General features: G+C 41.8%; 1 protein-coding gene and 1 pseudogene across 1 annotated transcript; one reads left to right on the forward strand and one right to left on the reverse strand.

Annotated features, from left to right (window-relative positions):
* Positions 1-1,242: 1,242 nt before the first annotated feature.
* LOC148021093 (uncharacterized) lies at positions 1,243-3,276 on the reverse strand. Its single transcript, XM_087698093.1, has one exon. It carries the CDS (start codon positions 3,008-3,010, stop codon positions 1,439-1,441), a length of 1,572 nt encoding a protein of 523 aa, XP_087554219.1. The 5' UTR covers positions 3,011-3,276; the 3' UTR covers positions 1,243-1,438.
* Positions 3,277-7,624: 4,348 nt separating this feature from the next.
* LOC148021094 (F-box protein SKIP8 pseudogene) lies at positions 7,625-8,824 on the forward strand (annotated as a pseudogene).
* Positions 8,825-18,130: the final 9,306 nt, after the last annotated feature.

The following is an 18,130-nucleotide window of genomic DNA, read 5'->3' on the forward strand; positions in this document are numbered from 1 at the left end:
CAACTCCATAATTCCAAAAGGACTCTATCCCTTAGACCTTCTACTTTAACATAATAGGAAAGGTTTGTGCAAGACATACATGAACTAGAATGTAAATTATATGAACTTTTAAAAACTGCAAGCAGTAGGGCAATACATTACACTTGACCATCATTGATAATAAGACAATGATGGTTAAGTACGTAAATCCCTCTCATATTATATGATATACCTTAGCCAAGTTTTTTAACATGTAGCTACATAGTTAGAGATATTTCATTTTTATGTCTGCAACCTCCCATTATGTAACACCCAAATGAGTAAAATTTACAAACATATAGTTCTATTTTGACACAATACTTGCTTAGCTCTATGCTTTAAGCAAATCTATCTCTATTGTTATACTTGAACTAACCATATATTGATCAATATGAAATTCCACATGTAGCTTGATTTCATTTCCATGTCCATGAACTCTCTCTCTCTCTCTCTCTACTCAATATGCCCTATGGACATGTAAGCCTCTCCACTATGCAACTCCATTCTAAACATGTTTTTCACTCTAATATACTAAGGAAGTTGATTTAAGTGGTTCATTGAAAGGTCAAAGATACTTAGAGCCACTCACATGCATGGATTCAAACTTACAATCTTCAGCCACTTACACCCACGCTACCATTGGAGCAAGCCACTCCTCCAAAAGGAAGAAACAAAGAACCTTATCCAAGGATTCTGTGTGTGTGCACGTGTGTATGTGTGCTTGTATTTGTGTATGTGTGAATATGTCTTTCCAAATGACTTCATCGTTTATTGGCACTCTATGATCTAACAAGTCCAAATCACATAGGTTCTGGTGAGATTCTACCTTGATAAGGAATGTGCTTGAGATGACTTAAAACACGCCTAATTAACAATTACAAATGTTGTTATCAACAAGATACTCAAAGTTCGCTAGAGGTTTGTAGATATTGAATGATGACCAGATATCTAGAGTAGAAACAAGGGTAATAAAAATAAGATTTCCAAATATTTCAAAAGTAAAATAACCACAAAGTTATACTTGACCAAGTCATGACATGTTCAAAAGGAAATCTTTGTGGTCCTTTGTCTCACCTAACATTAGTGCCCACCCTTCACCAAACATTTTCTAATGCAGTTATTCTAAGCAAAGGTTGTAAATATCAGCTTTAATTAAAATTAACCACTGAAAAGCTGCATATCAAAAGCAAAAAGTGTATATATTAACACTGTTAACACTGTACACACATCAAAGTTTGAAATGTTTTTTAACTTGCTTTGCCGCTTCCCTTTGCCCTGTAGAAAACTAATTGAGTTTTAACTTTGTCCCCATGAAAGGGGATTGGGGATATTCGTGCTCCAATCTATTGGGGCTAATAAAAGAATTCTAAATATAATATGGAGATTAATGTACACATGCGCAATAATCGTACTCAGGTAATCATAACGAGACGGTCCAGACTTTGATGTGACGATCGAGGCTGCCACTGTACAGAGTGAGAGAATCCATGCTCTGGGAAGCAGAACAATCGGATGAAGAAGGAGGTACGACAGTCAAGCATTTGACAGGGCCGGCGTGACCGTGGAGAACGGCAATGCAGATATGGGGGGCAGAGTTGCTAGGGCCTACGTCGGCAGGTACGGTTACGCGCTGCCAGATGCGGATGGTCTTGTCGGCAGATCCGCTACACAGGATATCATTGTGGACGCTGCCGTCGACAAGGCCGCTGGCAGCTGCAGCTACGGAGGCGAGGCACAGGACGGCGCTACGGTGGCCGCGTAGGGCGCCGGCGGGGCAGCTCAGGTGGGGGCTCGCCTGCTCGCTTGATCTCTGCCACACGATGATGGCCTTGTCGCAGGCACCAGAGTACAGCAGGGAACCATCGGGGCTGAGCGCGAGGGCGTTGACGGCGGATCTGTGGCCGTCGAGAGCCGCGACGTGGGAGTGCTTCGTCGACGACGACGATATTCCGGCTGTCGTACCCCACACGCCCACCTTGCCGTCAGCGCTGCCCGTGTAGAGGAATGAGCCATCCGCAGACACCACCATTGCGTTGAGGGCGTCGTCGTGGGCCCGGAACGACTCTATGCACTTGAAGTCCGACAGCCGCCACACCTTGACGGTCCGGTCCCAGCTGCCAGAGTACAGCACCCCGCCGCCGTCAGGCCGGAGCGCGACCGCCAGCGTGGAGACCCTGTCCACATGCTCCATCCACAGGCGCCGACGGTGCCGCCGTACCTGCACGTAGTTGGACGCCAGCAGGGAAGCCATAAATGACTGCCGCAGCGTCGGCAGGGTGGCCACAAGCCGGCAGCTGTTCGATCCACCGTTCGCCCACACGCGGATCTTGTGGTCCGCATGTGCACTGACTACCCGCACTCCCACCCGAAGCACGGCCCGCACCGCGGCCCCTCCTCCCGCCTGCAGCATGCCGGCGCAGTCCAGGCACCAGAAGTCCTCACGATCTTTATCATCCTCGCTGCAAACACGACGTCGGTGCACTCGGCCCTTGTGATCATGCATGCGAACATCTTGATCGCGATGATGACAATGAGAATGAGTCCCGGCCAGCGCCACGCACGGTAGCACCACCTCGTCCCCCTTGCATCTCATCGTCGCGATGCAGGAATAGCTCCCGGCCCGCGGCAATACGTTTGCTGCGGCATTATTGATCCCGCCTGTTGCAGTAATATAGTTACTGCCCTGATTCACATAGCAGCTGTGGAGTATACTCGCTTGCCATGATGGCATCGAGAGAGATGACAGAAAGCTCAGGCTGCTTGCCCTAGAGAACAGGCTCCCGAAGCTTGCTGCTTCGTCGCTAGAGTCTACGCTCGACTGAGATAGAGCTGACAGGAGAAAGGTTTTTCTTGTGTCATCGCTCTCTAATTGAGGGTTACATGTCCCTATGCGGTTATTCATGATCAGGTCAGAAGTTTGAGAGACGATGGCTTGAGTGGGCGACTCTTTGCCCTCGGCATTGACGGTAGCAGATACAGAATTAGAAGGCATGGTAATGAGGCCCCTTGATCGGAAGAGGGATAACAGCCGAATACTGTGCTATTTATCGAAGAGTACTTCTGCACCCTAAGAATACACCTAATAGTCTGATCAGGAAAATGGTTCACAGCATGGACTTGGAAGCAAGCTTTCGTTTCGAAGCCAAGCAAAGGAAGAAAGGAAGGTCTTTCTGTGAATTTACTTGTAAGCTACTGTTTTGCCGCCAGAGCCAGCCAACAACACTACATTAGCAAGCTTCAAAGTTTCAGGAAATACATTCTCCCGCCGCCCGAACTCCAGCTCTTTTATAGAAAGGGAGAGTGAATTTTATGGAGAGGAAAAGCGCACGCGATGAAAAAACTGTGCTAGTGGAAAACAGCAGGCCGAGACTCGGGAGAGAAGATGGAGCCATTGACGGGCAAAAAGATGGTGGTGGGCACGATGTCACCGGTCACATTATATTCTTTACGTAAAGGAGGACTTGTGTGGGGAAATTCCTAGAGCGGATAGAAAAAAGGTCATTCTTGAATAGGACAATTATACTCGTCTTTTGAACATTTGTAGCGCGTTACAAGTTACAACACTCATGGAAGCACACAAATAACAGAGAGCCCCAGCTTCCACGAGAGAAGCAAGAAAAGCTTAGGAATTTAGCTTTCAGTGCTACAGCCTTCTCCGTCTATTTGAGCATCGAGTTCTATTTGTCCTACTATTTACCAAGATGCTCATTAAAATGTCAAAATGAATAATAAAATCAAGCAAACCATATTAATTTCTAAGATAATGTGCCTCCCAAAGAAGCTTTTTGTGAGAACTCTAGGAGTAGATTTCAAAAGAAGCCCAACATGGAATCTCTTAATGCAAATTGGACTCTATAAAGAAGAGCTCAATGGGGACTATATATATATATATATATATATATATATAGAGAAAGAGAGAGAGAGAGAGAGAGAGTGTATGTGTGTAAGAGAGAGGGAGAAGCTAAAAAGTATCTAAATATCATGGACTTAAGAGCATTTAGCCCTCAAAAATAAAGCACTAGAGGTCACATGAGGAGGTCTCATTAGAAGAAGAAAACATACCAAACAACTATTCAAGGAAGTGGTCTAGGCAATGGTAGTTATTTACTACAACACATAAATCTATGAGCATAATGAATGTAAGATTTTCTTATGAATAAGGGTTGGCATTCTTATTATTTAAAAATTACGAGTTCTAATAAATTAGGTGACCCTATGAGAACCTTCCATAATCTAAGAGTAATTTTCAATGCCTTTTTTAAAGTCGTTTGTTACTGAAGGTAAAGAACTCAATAGAAACTTTTTGAATTCTCAAAGAAGAACACAAACAACCTAGAAATTATTCCTTGCCCCACAAATAATAAAAAATTTACCTTTCTCATTCTTAAGGCCTTAAAATAGAATCATTACTTAGGAGATATGTAATGCCCTATGTTCTACCTTCAACATTGCCCAAGATTTCCCATTTGAGACAATCATTACACTACTATATTTTTAAGCATAGACTTAAATGTACATTTTCACTTAAATATAGTAGTGTTAAAATAGACTTAAATATAGTAATGTTAAAATAGACTTAAATATAGTAGTGTTAAAATAGGATCAATGAGACAATCATTACACTACTATATTTTTAAGCATAGACTTAAATGTACTCTAAAAAGCTCTATTAAATCTCAATTTCTTTGTAAAGAATGAAGAATGTATCCTTAATTTGAAGGATAATTTCATTTTCATCCTTCTTCTAAAGGTTGAATGTCGCCTTTGAAGTGTACGAGGACATTCTTTGTCCTTTAGATCCAAGCCCTACCTCATAGTTAGAAAAGGTAAAGAGAAGGAATATATATTGTGCTCTTCATGGCTCCTTCATGGCATACTCTAGCCCATTATTGATTTGCATATAATTGTCTTTTTGTTAATTCAAATAGCATTTCCTGTTGCTATTGCATTCATATTTTTAATACAAAGGTTGGAGCTTACTTGTTTTGTTTAAATGATACCCATCACATAGACAAATTGAAGCATTTCCAAGATAGAAAATTAAGTTTTCTATAGCGTAATTTCTATAGGAAATATCTTTGTATTTAGAACCTTGCTTTGAAATCATTCTTTTACATAAGGTGTATACCAAAAGCTACTTTTTCTACTTTACAATGGACATCTTTTACGTAAGGTACATACTAATGGCTACTTCTACAGTAGAATGATTATCTTCATAATGAATGATGGGGGTCTTTCTCAGTGTATAATCACCCCAATACTTTGGCAACGAAGATTAGTACACACACATTGTGGCATGCACACACACATGTATGTACATGCATATACATACTTGCATGCGTATATGCATGTACTTATGTGTGTATGATACTTGGTATACCATGCATTTTAGATTCTATGTGGAAATTCTCTCTTATGAATTCACACCAGAAGATAGGCATGTGTGTATAAAGATTACTCTCTAGTTCTTTAGTCATCCTCTAAATGTCTAGAATAATGTTAATAACTGCACCCCTAATTATGCTTTTGTAGCTCCACATACATCTATAAAACATTTCCCCTAGGTTCCAAACATAGCACATTCATGAAGGATACAGGAATTCTAATGTTTTGTCTCCAACTAGGTCATGCTATGGTTGGACGTTGCATTTCATCGCTTTTGGATTGTCAATGTCCAAGACTTGGAATACATACACACAAATAAATTTTTCATATTTGGTTGGTAGAGGCAACATACTGATGTTCAAAGCAGCATAAATATTCATAAAAAAAATTTCCCCCATCGTTGCTAAAAGCATCGATATATGTGTCTCTACAAGTTCATCACAGATAGCATCGCTATTTGCATCACTATTTGCGTGCAATAAATTAGTGATGTAAATAGTGACAAATATAGAGAAAAAGAATTGGTGGCAGGGCATTAAGCTGCCTTGCCACCCATAGCACCATGTGCTATATATTATTCTACAGAGCAACTATATGTTGGATACGCAATCATCATCAAGACAGGCTCAAAAACTGCTTAAAACCACAAGATTTATAAATCATAAAATAAGTACAAGTTTTGTGATGACAACTCATGAAATTACATGGAACCATGGAGTGGAGAGCCAAAACAAACATGAAAATCTATCTATAAATATCACAAAAGTGCAGTTTTATACAAAGGATAATAATTATATCTAAGGAATGCTATATTGAAGAGACCTATACGGACCAAAAAAAGATGATGTGCGCTCCACGAATCCAAGCACGTGTTATAGATTCTCGCCATTTGAAAGAGTCCTCTTGACACAAAAAGGAGCATCGAACTGACTCTACAATATATATATATACCAGACATTTGTCCACTATATATAATATATCATTAAAAAACTTGTGACTACAAACAAGAAAGAGGATTGACTTAGTGGGTCATCACGTGTGTACAATCTATCGATAAGTGTAGTTAGACCGTGTCTCTTTGCACATCGAATCTTCAAACATGTGGGATCATGGTTTGTGATGGAGTACTGCAAAGAAAAAAGAATAACATTGTTAGAAATAATATTGTTAATACAGTGATATTCCAAATAATATGGCAACTCGTAGAAAACTCAGAACCATCACCATTCGCTTGGATGTGACTCCTTGTGGACCATTTGCAACTTGTACCAACTTTGGGCATTTATTTGTGCAGGAGATCATCCAAGAAAACTTTCCCTTAGTTTATGATCCTCTAAAAAGAAAATGGCATGTTCTTGATATACCATCCTCCTTATGATACGTTGTTGTGCTGCTGCGCATCCGAGCCGTATACACCTCCATTTATTTTGTTGTGCATTTGTGTTATTTTTCTGCATGAGATTCATTGTGTGTGATTGATGCATTACGATAATCCATCTTTTCAGTACCCGCATCCAATGTATATATCCGCTAGTGTGTGTGTGTGTGTTTCTGTTTGGATGCATGAAGTGTGTGCGTTAGAAAAATATGAAAAAACTGATGCCAAAGGACATTATCAAGCTGATAATTTCAATGACGATCTCTAAGAAAAGTGCAGGGAATTATGGAATAAAAGGAAGCTTTGTGGAAGCCGATCATCTAAGTTCAAAAGTTCCCATGACATAGAGTTGAAGGAAGTCTCTCAAAAGCTGTTTAAGTGAGTAAAGCACCAGTGAAGCACCGAGAGAGCATTTTGCCACCCAGTTCTTAAGGCCAAAGTCGAAGTTTGTGCGTAGATCACCCATCGTAAAGCTGACTGTTAATGGGGAAATTCATGACTCCAAAGATACCCTACGTTAGTCCTCAAGGTTAAAATCAAAGTTGGTGCATAGATCTCCTATGGGTGTAAAGAAACTAGAGTTATTCTTGTCAATGAGGAGTTTTTTTTAAGCTCAGCTAAAAGAGGAGAAGGGGAGACTAATTTTGGGGGTCTGAACCGTTTTTGGGGGGGTAAACTCAGCAGCGTCCTGTACCTCAAAGGATTCAAACAGTTTGGACTGCATGCTTTTTTTCTGCCTACCAAAAAAAGGAGTTGTTGTTGTGCATTCTTTCTGAAGGAAGGCTTCATTCGGGAAAAACAATATGGCGTTGAGCTGGCGACAGTTGATCATTCGAGTTGGCGATGGAGAAGCAGCTTCATCATCGACAAAAGCAGCGTTCTAAACTTCATGTCTTTGGTTGGACCCAAGATAGTAGTGAATCACAATCATCCCTCATAAATCAGACCTCGTCCTCCATTGGTCGCTGTATTGCCTTTGGTTCAGCTGATCCCAAAATTCACAGTTTCAACATAAAATACAATTCAAAAGAGCCCTTACAGAGCATCAAAGCACATCAAAAACGAGTTTTTAAGGCTGCCTGGCATCGCAGTCTTCCACTCCTAGTTTCAATATCTTCCGACCTGGATATTGGTTCGCAATAGATCTGCTGCCTGGCTTCAAGAAAGTGAAAATTGAGCGCGGAGACAGTTTGATAGGCAAAAGACATGGTCTCTGATTGTGGAGAAGGAAGCAAGGTGTTTTGACAGATACAAGTTTCAGGTACCTTAGCTAAAGAGAAAGAGAAGCATACGACAATTAATAGTGTATCGAGGAGCTTGGATCAACAGACGTTAAGAGTCGTGGAAGAAGGATGGACAACAAGGAATTGGTACGAAGATATGCACTAGAGTTGTGGAAGAGAGCTTTGATTATTTGGATGCACCTATCGAGCGAATAACAGGTGCAGATGTACCGATGCCTTACGCTGCCAATTTAGAACGAATAGTTGTTCCTCAGATTGATGAAAACAAGCTTGTAACTGTGGAAGATGATGGCAAGGGGAACAGAGGGCTGCTAATGATGACAGTGCCTGGAAGGCCTTATTTCACAAGGACTTTGCAGCTGAACAGAGTGGTGTCATTGTGCCGTGTGGGTGGAAGGCTCACTATGCTGCTACTAAGGTTGTGTTGGAAACCAACAGAAACTTTTACAAAAGATTTCATGATCAGTCTTTGAAAGGGATGAGCCGTATCTGGTTACAGTTTGACTATGTTAAATGTATCCATCCAAGCGGAGAGCTGTTGTATGGCTATGAGAATGTTATGGAGAACTGGCAGATGATTTTTAGCTGGAATCAAAGGTTCGATTTTGATCTCCAAGAAGAACATGTGAGGGTTTTTGGTCACATGGCTTGGGTGACTGTGAAAGAGTACATTAATTCATCTATAGAACCTTTGTTGACTACTAATGTCTTTGAATTCCATCACGGCTACTAGTATATGGTTCACCCTCACAGTTCTTTACAACTGGAGGGAGGTAACTTTGACTTTTGACCATTTTAAAATTGATGCAAACCTGTGTACCAGTTGTAAAGTTATGATGTTAGAATCAGAGTCTCTGATGCCTCTGTTTGAATTTTTGGAAGGAGTAATACAGTCACCCTTCTTGGAATACCTTATATACTGAGTTCCACAGCCATAGTGAAATCCTTTGGAATCACCTGATTAATTTGAACAAATGCAGAGACCAGCAAGTAGGCCTGGAAACACTGCAGGAAAAATCTAATTGGCTTAGTTCTGAGCTTACAAAGACGATTCGTGAGCTCTTCCAGGAGCCATAGCCCATGTTTGTGGCTTAAGAGAAGTGCCTGCCTATCCTCTCTCAGAAATAAATACTCTCACCTTTTGATGAAGACAATTTAATACCCTGCTTTGGCTTTGGAGATACAAACAGTTTGTTCCTCATATGTGCTTGGCACACATCTTTTGCTGCCTACAAAACTCCTTTGTTTTGAGTTTGTATGGAATCCTGAAAATTTGTTTGCAGGTATTATTACCCACAGAATTTAACAAGTGCCGATGGCAAAACTGAACTCAAGCATCTAAATGTAAAGCTAGATATGTACAGCTTTTTCTGAACATGGACCTCATGTAACTCTCTTGACAAGGAATATAGTGAACTTTGGCATCAAAAATTCGATTTCTTCTTGTTAGTCTCTTCACTTGTTGCAACTTGAAATCCGTGTTCAGCAGCCCTTACACAAAATCTACGACATTTCTGGTGAACTCGATGTGAAAGTGCTACGTCAATTTTCAGCAAGATGGGAGACTCGCAAGAAGAGATGACAGATGACAATGTAATGAAGAACCTGTTTCAGTCATTTACAACCTATATGCAGCAGCAAGCTCACGCGAAACATGATAGTGATGCCATGGATGCCTTGAAAGCTGTCCAACAGGAGATGAAGCAGTTTAATGGCCAACAAGTGTCAACTTACCTGCATTTGTATGAAGAAAAGATGAAGTTTTTTTGGGTTTCTCAAGATGTTTGGAGTCGCTACTTCTTGCGGATCGTGGTGCGCGCTCTTGAAGTACGAATTTCAGAAATTCAAGAAACACACGCAGGTTGGGCAGAGTTTAAGAAGGCATTAAAAGATGAATATTTCCTGGAGGATACAGGTCTTATGAACCGCAGGAATTTCTCAGCATAGGTTTCTATGCCTAATAAGGGACTTTCAGTTACCACCCTTCTGCGAGAGTTTGAGAGTCGTTATGATCAGTTGGATGGAACTTAGCAACAAGCTTTGGAGATGCAGAAAGTGGAATTATTTTTACAAGCCACTGATGCTGATTTATAGGAAAAGTTGGATGATCTTTTGGAAGATTAAGCTATCGATTTAGGTTTAAAGACTGAGTGGAGACATGTCATTGATGCTGTGAATGCTCTTGTTAAGAAGCAGCGCAGGAGAGTACGATTGCATCGAAATGCAGGATCTGCTTCTGAAAAAACCTTGGAGACTTCTTCTTCTACCCCTGCTGCAAGTTCTATGCCTAAGCCTACTCCTCCTGTTGTAAATCCACCAGTTCCTGCTGCTCCAGTGCCCTTATCTGTAGATGATGTTATTAAAGGCTTGGCAGATTTGACGATTGAAGCAGTCAAAGTTGAAGTTGGTAAGTTAAAAGAGCAACTTATGTCAGTACCTGCTGTAGCACCTCCTCCAGCGACTGCTTTTCGAGCTGGCCAAAGAAAAGGGAGACGATGTATTTGGTCCGATAGTACAGAGCACCAACACTGCAGAGATTGTGATGCTTTTCAGGAAGCGAGTAAGAAGAATGTAGTGTTCTGGGGAGAAGATGGGAAGATATGGTTGACAGAGACTGGTGCTCCTCTTGACACAAACTTTGGTAAGGGAGGCATGAAGAAGCTCGTTGATGATATGGCTGCGCGATCAGCTTATGTGAGTGTTAGAGGAGATGCTTCAGCTTATGGAGTCTAGCTTGAGCAGAAATCAGATGGAGACTCTACTTTATGGTCCTCTACCTTGGAGATAGCGAGAAGAGGAAAAGCTCAGGCATCTACTATGACTTGTGTGGGCTCCAGCATTCGAGGAGAAACGGGATGGGATTCCCTATTGACAGGTATTCTATTTTTGCTTATATGGCGAAAACACAGGGTTTAGATGCCATGGTTGAGGAAAAGAGAAGAAGAGATGAGGAGGGTCTCAGCACCTCCAAAAAGACTAGAGAGGGTGACTTTGTTTCACCACCTGTTACAGCTCCACCTATGACGAGTTCTCCAGCTCAATCAGGTCCTAAACAACCTATGGGAGACAAGCAGATGAAAGAGAAGAAGCAACCAAGAAAGGAGCCAGGATTCAAGCTCTTGTCAGACCTTGATATGCAGACGGATATGAGTAAGATTTTTCATGAAAGAATTTTGAATAGTGAAGTCACTTTTTTTGTTGGAGAAGCTCTTGGGATTTCTAGAAGAGAAATACAGGATCAGATGCAGGATCTTTTGCGGAGGAAACGACATGCGATGGAAGGACCTGCTTTACAGGGATTATGGCATGGAGCTCTTGGGGAAGAGCATGATGATGCAGTGATGGTTGAAAATGCTTCTGTCAATCCGCAATAGGAGAAAATAGTTCAGCCTATGCAGTATGAAGATGATGATACCCCTATTCTCATTCCTCGCAGCCATTTTTCACGAAGTCATTGGGCTAGAGCAACCACTGAGACGGTGGTAAGGATTGGAGAGAAACAAATTCCTTTGGTCGCTTTAGTCGATCATGGTTCCGAGATTAATCTTATTGCTCGAGGTGTTTATGAGAGTGGCAAGTGCCCTATGGATGCAGAGCATGGCTAGCGCATGAGAGCCGCCAATAATACTTCTGGTGATATGTATGCTGCTTGTCCGAGCATCAAAATTTCAATTGGTAATGTTGAAGAGGATTATCATTGCTTTGTTCAGGATTCTTGCTCTTATCCGATTATTCTTGGATAGCCTTTCATTACAGAAGCAAGAATGGAGACGAAGGTGATGGATGACGACTCAGCCTATGCACGGATACACAGTAAGGATGGTATGCGAGCTGTTCAGTTTATGACTGTTGGGGTAAATCATCCGAGAAACAAGGACTCCTTGCGTGAGGCACCACTACCTGCGAAGGAGTTAGATTTTCATTAGGTACCGCTGTCTTACGAGACGCCAGTGGTACGGAGTGGAGAAAAGAGGAGATCTCACCTCCTGGCAGCCAATCTTTCTCCACTAATTTTGTGGGTTTTTCTTCAGATAGTTTAGTGAGATATCAGAGAATTTCAGATTTGCCTAGAGCTGCCAGGCAGTACATTGGTCGTAAGGAGAAAGAGTTGAAGATTGCAGGTATTTTGCAAGCAGAAGAGCATGTAGATGGATTGTATGAAGGGATGTCTTATGCAGATACATTGTTTGAGATGGGAACAATGCTGAAAACTGATGTATGTAAGGGTTCAAAGATCATACATGTGCAAACCTTGGATATGTTTCAGGAAATTTGTGATTTTATGCTGAAAACAAAGTTAGAGGCTGAGAAAACTGAGCAAACTGAATTTATGGCTGATCTTGATCAGCTTACAGAGTTGCAAGGGCTGAAACCTTTCAGCCAACAGAGTTAAATGCTGGAAAAATTCAGCATATGGAGTATGAGGCTGCACCCATGTAGTCCATAGAGCCGAGGGCTGAATTCATTCAGCCAAGAGAGTTTAATGCTGAAAAATTTCAGCATACAGAGTTTCAGGCTGCACCCATGCAGTCCATAGAGCAAAGGGCTGAAATCTTTCAGCCAACAGAGTTGAGAGTTGCTGAAATTTTGCAGAAATTGTAGCAAAGAAAAGAGAGCTTGACTGATTCCAAGGTTGACACGAAGTATAAAACAGTTGATAAGAAGATTAAGCCGGTTGCAGGGCCGCTTCCTCCTGATAGTGATGAGCAGATAGAAAAAGCTATGAAGCAGCCTATGTTGAGAGATCCTGCAAATATTGGACATAAATTTACTGCTGAAACTCTTGCAGAATTGAAGATTGGAAATGATGATTTCTTGCTTCAAGTGGAAAAAGAATGTATTAGAGAGATGCTTGGACGTCATGGTAAGGCATTTGCTTTCTTTCCTCATGAAATTGGCTACATTAGTCCCGAATTGATTGCGCCTATGGTCATCTTCATTGTCCCTCATGTACCATGGAATATACGTCCTATACCTGTGCCTAAAGCACACTTGCCAAAGCTGATAGAGTTGCTGAATGAGAAGATTAAGATGGGGATTTTGGAACCCTCTTCTGTGCCCTATTCTAACAGGTGGCTTACTGTACCAAAGAAGAATGGTACTTTGAGATTTATTCAGGATATGCAGCCCGTGAACAAAGTGACAATCAGGAATGTGGGAACACGTCCAGTTGTGGATGAATTTGCTGAGGCTTTTGCAGGATGAGCCATCTATTCTCTAGGTGACTTGTATTCTGGTTATGATCAGTTTCAGCTTGCCTTGGAAAGCACGGATATTACTACTATGCGGACACCTATTGGTCTTGTGAGGATGTGTACCTTGCCTCAAGGTGCCACCAACTCAGTTGCTCATATGATGAATGCTATGCATAGAGTTCTACGAGACTATATTCCGCGGTATACCATGCCTTTCCTAGATGATATGCCTATTAAGGGTTGTGCAGAAGAAGAAAAGAATGAAAGTCTTGATTTGCGAGGATGTAGACAGTTTGTGGCTGAACACTTGGATGCTTGTGAGCAAATATTGACACGATTAGAGGAGGTAAACTTGACTCTTTGAGGGCTGAAATCTGTCTTTGGTGTTAATGAAGTCATCATAGTTGGGCATATGGTTGGTTATTATGGCAGGAAGCCTTCACCTGCAAAGGTGGATGCCATAAGGAGGATTGCAGATTATTGCTCGACTACTTCAGAGGTGCGGAGATTTGTGGGAGCTAATGTATTTTACATGACTTGGATTCCTCATTTTGCTCACATAGCAGATGTTCTCTATCAGCTGCTTCGAAAGGGGCATAAATTTCATTGGGATGAGAAGCATTCGAAAGCCATGCGTAAACTCAAGAAGCTATTGCAGTCACCTCCTACTCTTCGCAAGGCGGATTATCAGTGTGGACGGCCAATCATGTTGACAGTTGATACTAGTCCTATTGACATAGGTTGGGCAGATGGACAGGATGATGCTGATGGAAAAAGATATACAATTTGCTTCGGAGCTAAAGTTCTTAATGAGCAACAGAGGAGATATCCGCAGATTAAAAGAGAGTTGTGGGGAGTAGTCACTGCACTGAAATGTGATAAAGGGTATTTTATTGGAGCTTCAGTTGTTGTGGAAACAGATTGTTTGCCTTTGCTTGGCATGATTACTAGCTGCTCGACTCTAGATATAGCGATGCTTCGGTGGATTGCCTATATCAAATAATTGAATCCAAAATTTCGACACATTGCAGGGAAAGATAATCCGGTTGCTGACATGCTATCTAGAGCGAGATGTGAGGATGAGGAGTCAATGCTTACGGAAGATGATGAGACAGAGTTTGCAGCTTCTGTCCTTGTTCATGATTGTCATGTATCTACTGTTGAAGCCTTTATTGAAGAACTTTATGTTGACGAGTGGCTGCAAATTGGACAATATCTAAGTTCATTGACTGATCGAAGAGTTGATTGGACAGATGATGAATTCAAGAAAATCAGAAGGAAGGCTTATGGGTATTTCTTGAAAGATGGTTTTCTTTGAAAGCATCCAAAGAAGAGAGGTGGCCTACCCTTGAGAGTAGTTTGCGAGGTAGCGATGCAGATACAGATTATGCGAGAGTTTCATGAGAGCTCATGGGCTAGTCATAGAGGTGTGTGGGCTACCTATGAGAAAATCAAAGAAAGATACTGGTGGAAAGGGATGTATAAAGATGTTTCTCACTTTTTGGAGACTTGCAGGGACTGTCGGCTTTACTCTTTAGTGCGGCATCGTGATGTGTTGCATCCGACCTATCCACTACGTATGGATAAATAGGCAAGATTATAGCTGATCGTGGAGAGCTAGATGCAGACGAAGCTAGAGAATTTTTCTCACGGCTTGAGATTAAGTTGGCTCTTACTACTGCCTATAATCCAAAGGGAAATGGGAAGAGCGAAAGAGGAAATCCGCCGATAGTTAAAGCATTGGCAAAAGCTTGTAGAGGTCGGATTGGGGATTGGCCGAGATTACTACCTTTTGCATTGTGGGTAGACCGCTCTACACATAGCGTGACTACTGGATATATGCCTACAGAGTTGATGTATGGGAAAAAACCTGTCATGCCTACAGAAATATGTGCTCTCACGTGGAGTGTTCTTCCATGGCAAGAGAAGTTATCAAGGGAGGAGCTTCTAGCTCTTCGGATTCGTCAACTAGAGAGAAGGACAGAAGATGTGCAGCTAGCAGTTGATCGTTTGAGGGCAGCCCGACTCAGAAACAAGGACAGGTTTGATTTGAGGCATCGCTTGAGGCCTAGAGCCATAAAAGAAGGAGTTTGGGTTCTAGTCTACGATAGTAGTCTAGAGAATGTGCATAGTAGCATGAGAAAAATGGTTCAAAGATGGTTTGGACCGTATGAGGTGAAACACCTTTTTGACAATGGTACCTATGAGTTGGTTGAATTAGATGGAACAATATTGAGGATGCCCATTGCTGGAAAATGGGTCAAGATTTTCAAGAGAAGAGAAGATGAAGAAAATTCACTTGAAGCATTGGCAGAAGAAGAGCAGCTAGAAGAAAGTCAAGCAGAAGAAGCAGAGAATATGGATGATGAAGCTGATGGAGAAACATGTCTACTAGAAACTAATGAAGGACTCCACCTATTTGTGGACTTGAATGATCCTGGATAGTTGGCTCATCCGGAGGATGCGCAGGTTTAGAGGGGGTGGATGTCGTGCTGCTACGCATCCGAGCCGTATACACCTCCATTTCTTTTGTTGTGCATTTGTGTTATTTTTCCGCATGAGATTCATTGTGTGTGATTGATGCATTACGATAATCCGTCTTTTCAGTACTCTCACCTTTTGATGAAGACAATTTAATACCCTGCTTTGGCTTTGGAGATACAAACAGTTTGTTCCTCATATGTGCTTGGCACACATCTTTTGTTGCCTACAGAACTCCTTTGTTTTGAGTTTGTATGGAATTTTGAAACTCAAGCATTTGAATGTAAAGCTGGATATGTACAGCTTTTTCTGAACATGGACCTCATGTAACTCTCTTGACAAGGAATATAGTGAACTTTGGCATAAAAAATTTGATTTTTTCTTGTTAGTCTCTTCACTTGTTGCAACTTGAACTCTGTGTTCAACAGCCCTTACATAAAATCTACGACATTTCTAGTGAACCCGACGTGAAAGTGCTGCGTCAATTTTCAGCAAGATGGGAGACTCGCAAGAAGAGATGACAGATGACAATGTCATGAAGAACGTGTTTCAGTCATTTACAACCTATATGCAGCAGCAAGCTCACGCGAAACGTGATAGTGATGCCATGGATGCCTTGAAAGCTGTCCAACAGGAGATGAAGCAGTTTAATGGCCAACAAGTGTCAACTTACTTGCATTTGTATGAAGAAAAGATGAAGTTTCTTGGGGTTTCTCAAGATGTTTGGAGCCGCTACTTCTTGCGGATCGTGGTGCGCGCTCTTGAAGTCCGAATTTCAGAAACTCAAGAAACACATGCAGGTTCGGCAGATTTTAAGAAGGCATTAAAAGATGAATATTTCCTGGAGGATACAGGTCTTATGCACCGTAGGAATTTCTTAGCATGGGTTTCTATGCCTAATAAGGGACTTTCAGTTTACCGCCCTTCTGCGAGAGTTTGAGGGTCGTTATGATCAGTTGGATGGAACTTAGCAACAAGCTTTGGAGATGCACAAAGTGGAATTATTTTTACAAGCCGCTGATGCTGATTTATAGGAAAAGTTGGATGATCTTTTCGAAGATCAAGCTACCGATTCAGGTTTAAGGACCGAGTGGAGACATGTCATTGATGCTGTGAATGCTCTTGTTAAGAAGCAACGCAGGAGAGTACGATTGCATCGTAATGCAGGATTTGCTTCTGAAAAATCCTTGGAGACTTCTTCTTCTACCCCTGCTGCAAGTTCTATGCCTAAGCCTACTCCTCCTGTTGTAAATCCACGAGTTCTTGCTGCTCTAGTGCCCTTATCTGTAGATGATGTTATTAAAGGCTTGGCAGATTTGACAATTGAAGCAGTCAAAGCTGAAGTTGGTAAGTTAAAAGAGCAACTTATGTCAGTACTTGTTGTAGCACCTGCTCCAGCGACTGCCTTTCCAGCTGGCCAAAGAAAAGAAAGACGATGTATTTGGTCCGATAGTACAGAGCACCACCACTGCAGAGATTGTGATGCTTTTCAGGAAGCGAGTAAGAAGAATGTAGTGTTCTGGAGACAAGATGGGAAGATATGGTTGACAGAGACTAGTGCTCCTCTTAACACAAACTTTGGTAAGGGAGGCATGAAGAAGCTCGTTGATGATATGGCTGCGCGATCAACTTATGTGAGTGTTAGAGGAGATGCTTCAGCTTATGGAGTCCAGCTTGAGCAGAAATCAGATGGAGACTCTGCTTTATGGTCCTCTGCCTTGGAGATAGCGAGAAGAGGGAAAGGTCAGGCATCTACTATGACTTGTGTGGGCTCCAGCATTCGAGGAGAAACGGGATGGGATTCGCCTGTTGACAGGTATTCTATTTTTGTTTATATGGCAAAAACACAGGGTTTAGATGCCATGGTTGAGGAAAAGAGAAGAAGAGATGAGGAGGGTCTCAGCACCTCCAAAAAGACTAGAGGGGGTGACTCTGTTTCACCACCTGTTACAGCTCCACCTATGACGAGTTCTCCAGCTCAATCAGGTCCTGAACAACCTATGGGAGACAAGCAGATGAAAGAGAAAAAGCAACCAAGAAACGAGCCATCATTCAAGCTCTTGTCAGACCTTGATATGCAGACGGATATGAGTAATATTTTTCATAAAAGAATTTTGAATAGTGAACTCACTTTTACTGTTGGAGAAGCTCTTGGGATTTCTAGAAGAGAAATACAGGATCAGATGCAGGATCTTTTGCGGAAGAAACGACATGCGATGAAAGGACCTGCTTTACAAGGATTATGGCATGGAGCTCTTGGGGAAGAGCATGATGATGCAGTGATGGTTGAGAATGCTTCTGTCAATCCGCAATAGGAGAAAATAGTTCAGCCTATGCAGTATGAAGATGATGATACCCCTATTCTCATTCCTCGCAGCCATTTTTCACGAAGTCATTGGGCTAGAGCAACCACTGAGACGGTGGTAAGG

This window comes from Lygodium microphyllum, chromosome 18 (genome assembly GCF_053477565.2).
Source record: "Lygodium microphyllum isolate KBCC chromosome 18, Lygodium_microphyllum_v1.1.10, whole genome shotgun sequence".
Classification (NCBI taxonomy): domain Eukaryota; kingdom Viridiplantae; phylum Streptophyta; class Polypodiopsida; order Schizaeales; family Lygodiaceae; genus Lygodium; species Lygodium microphyllum.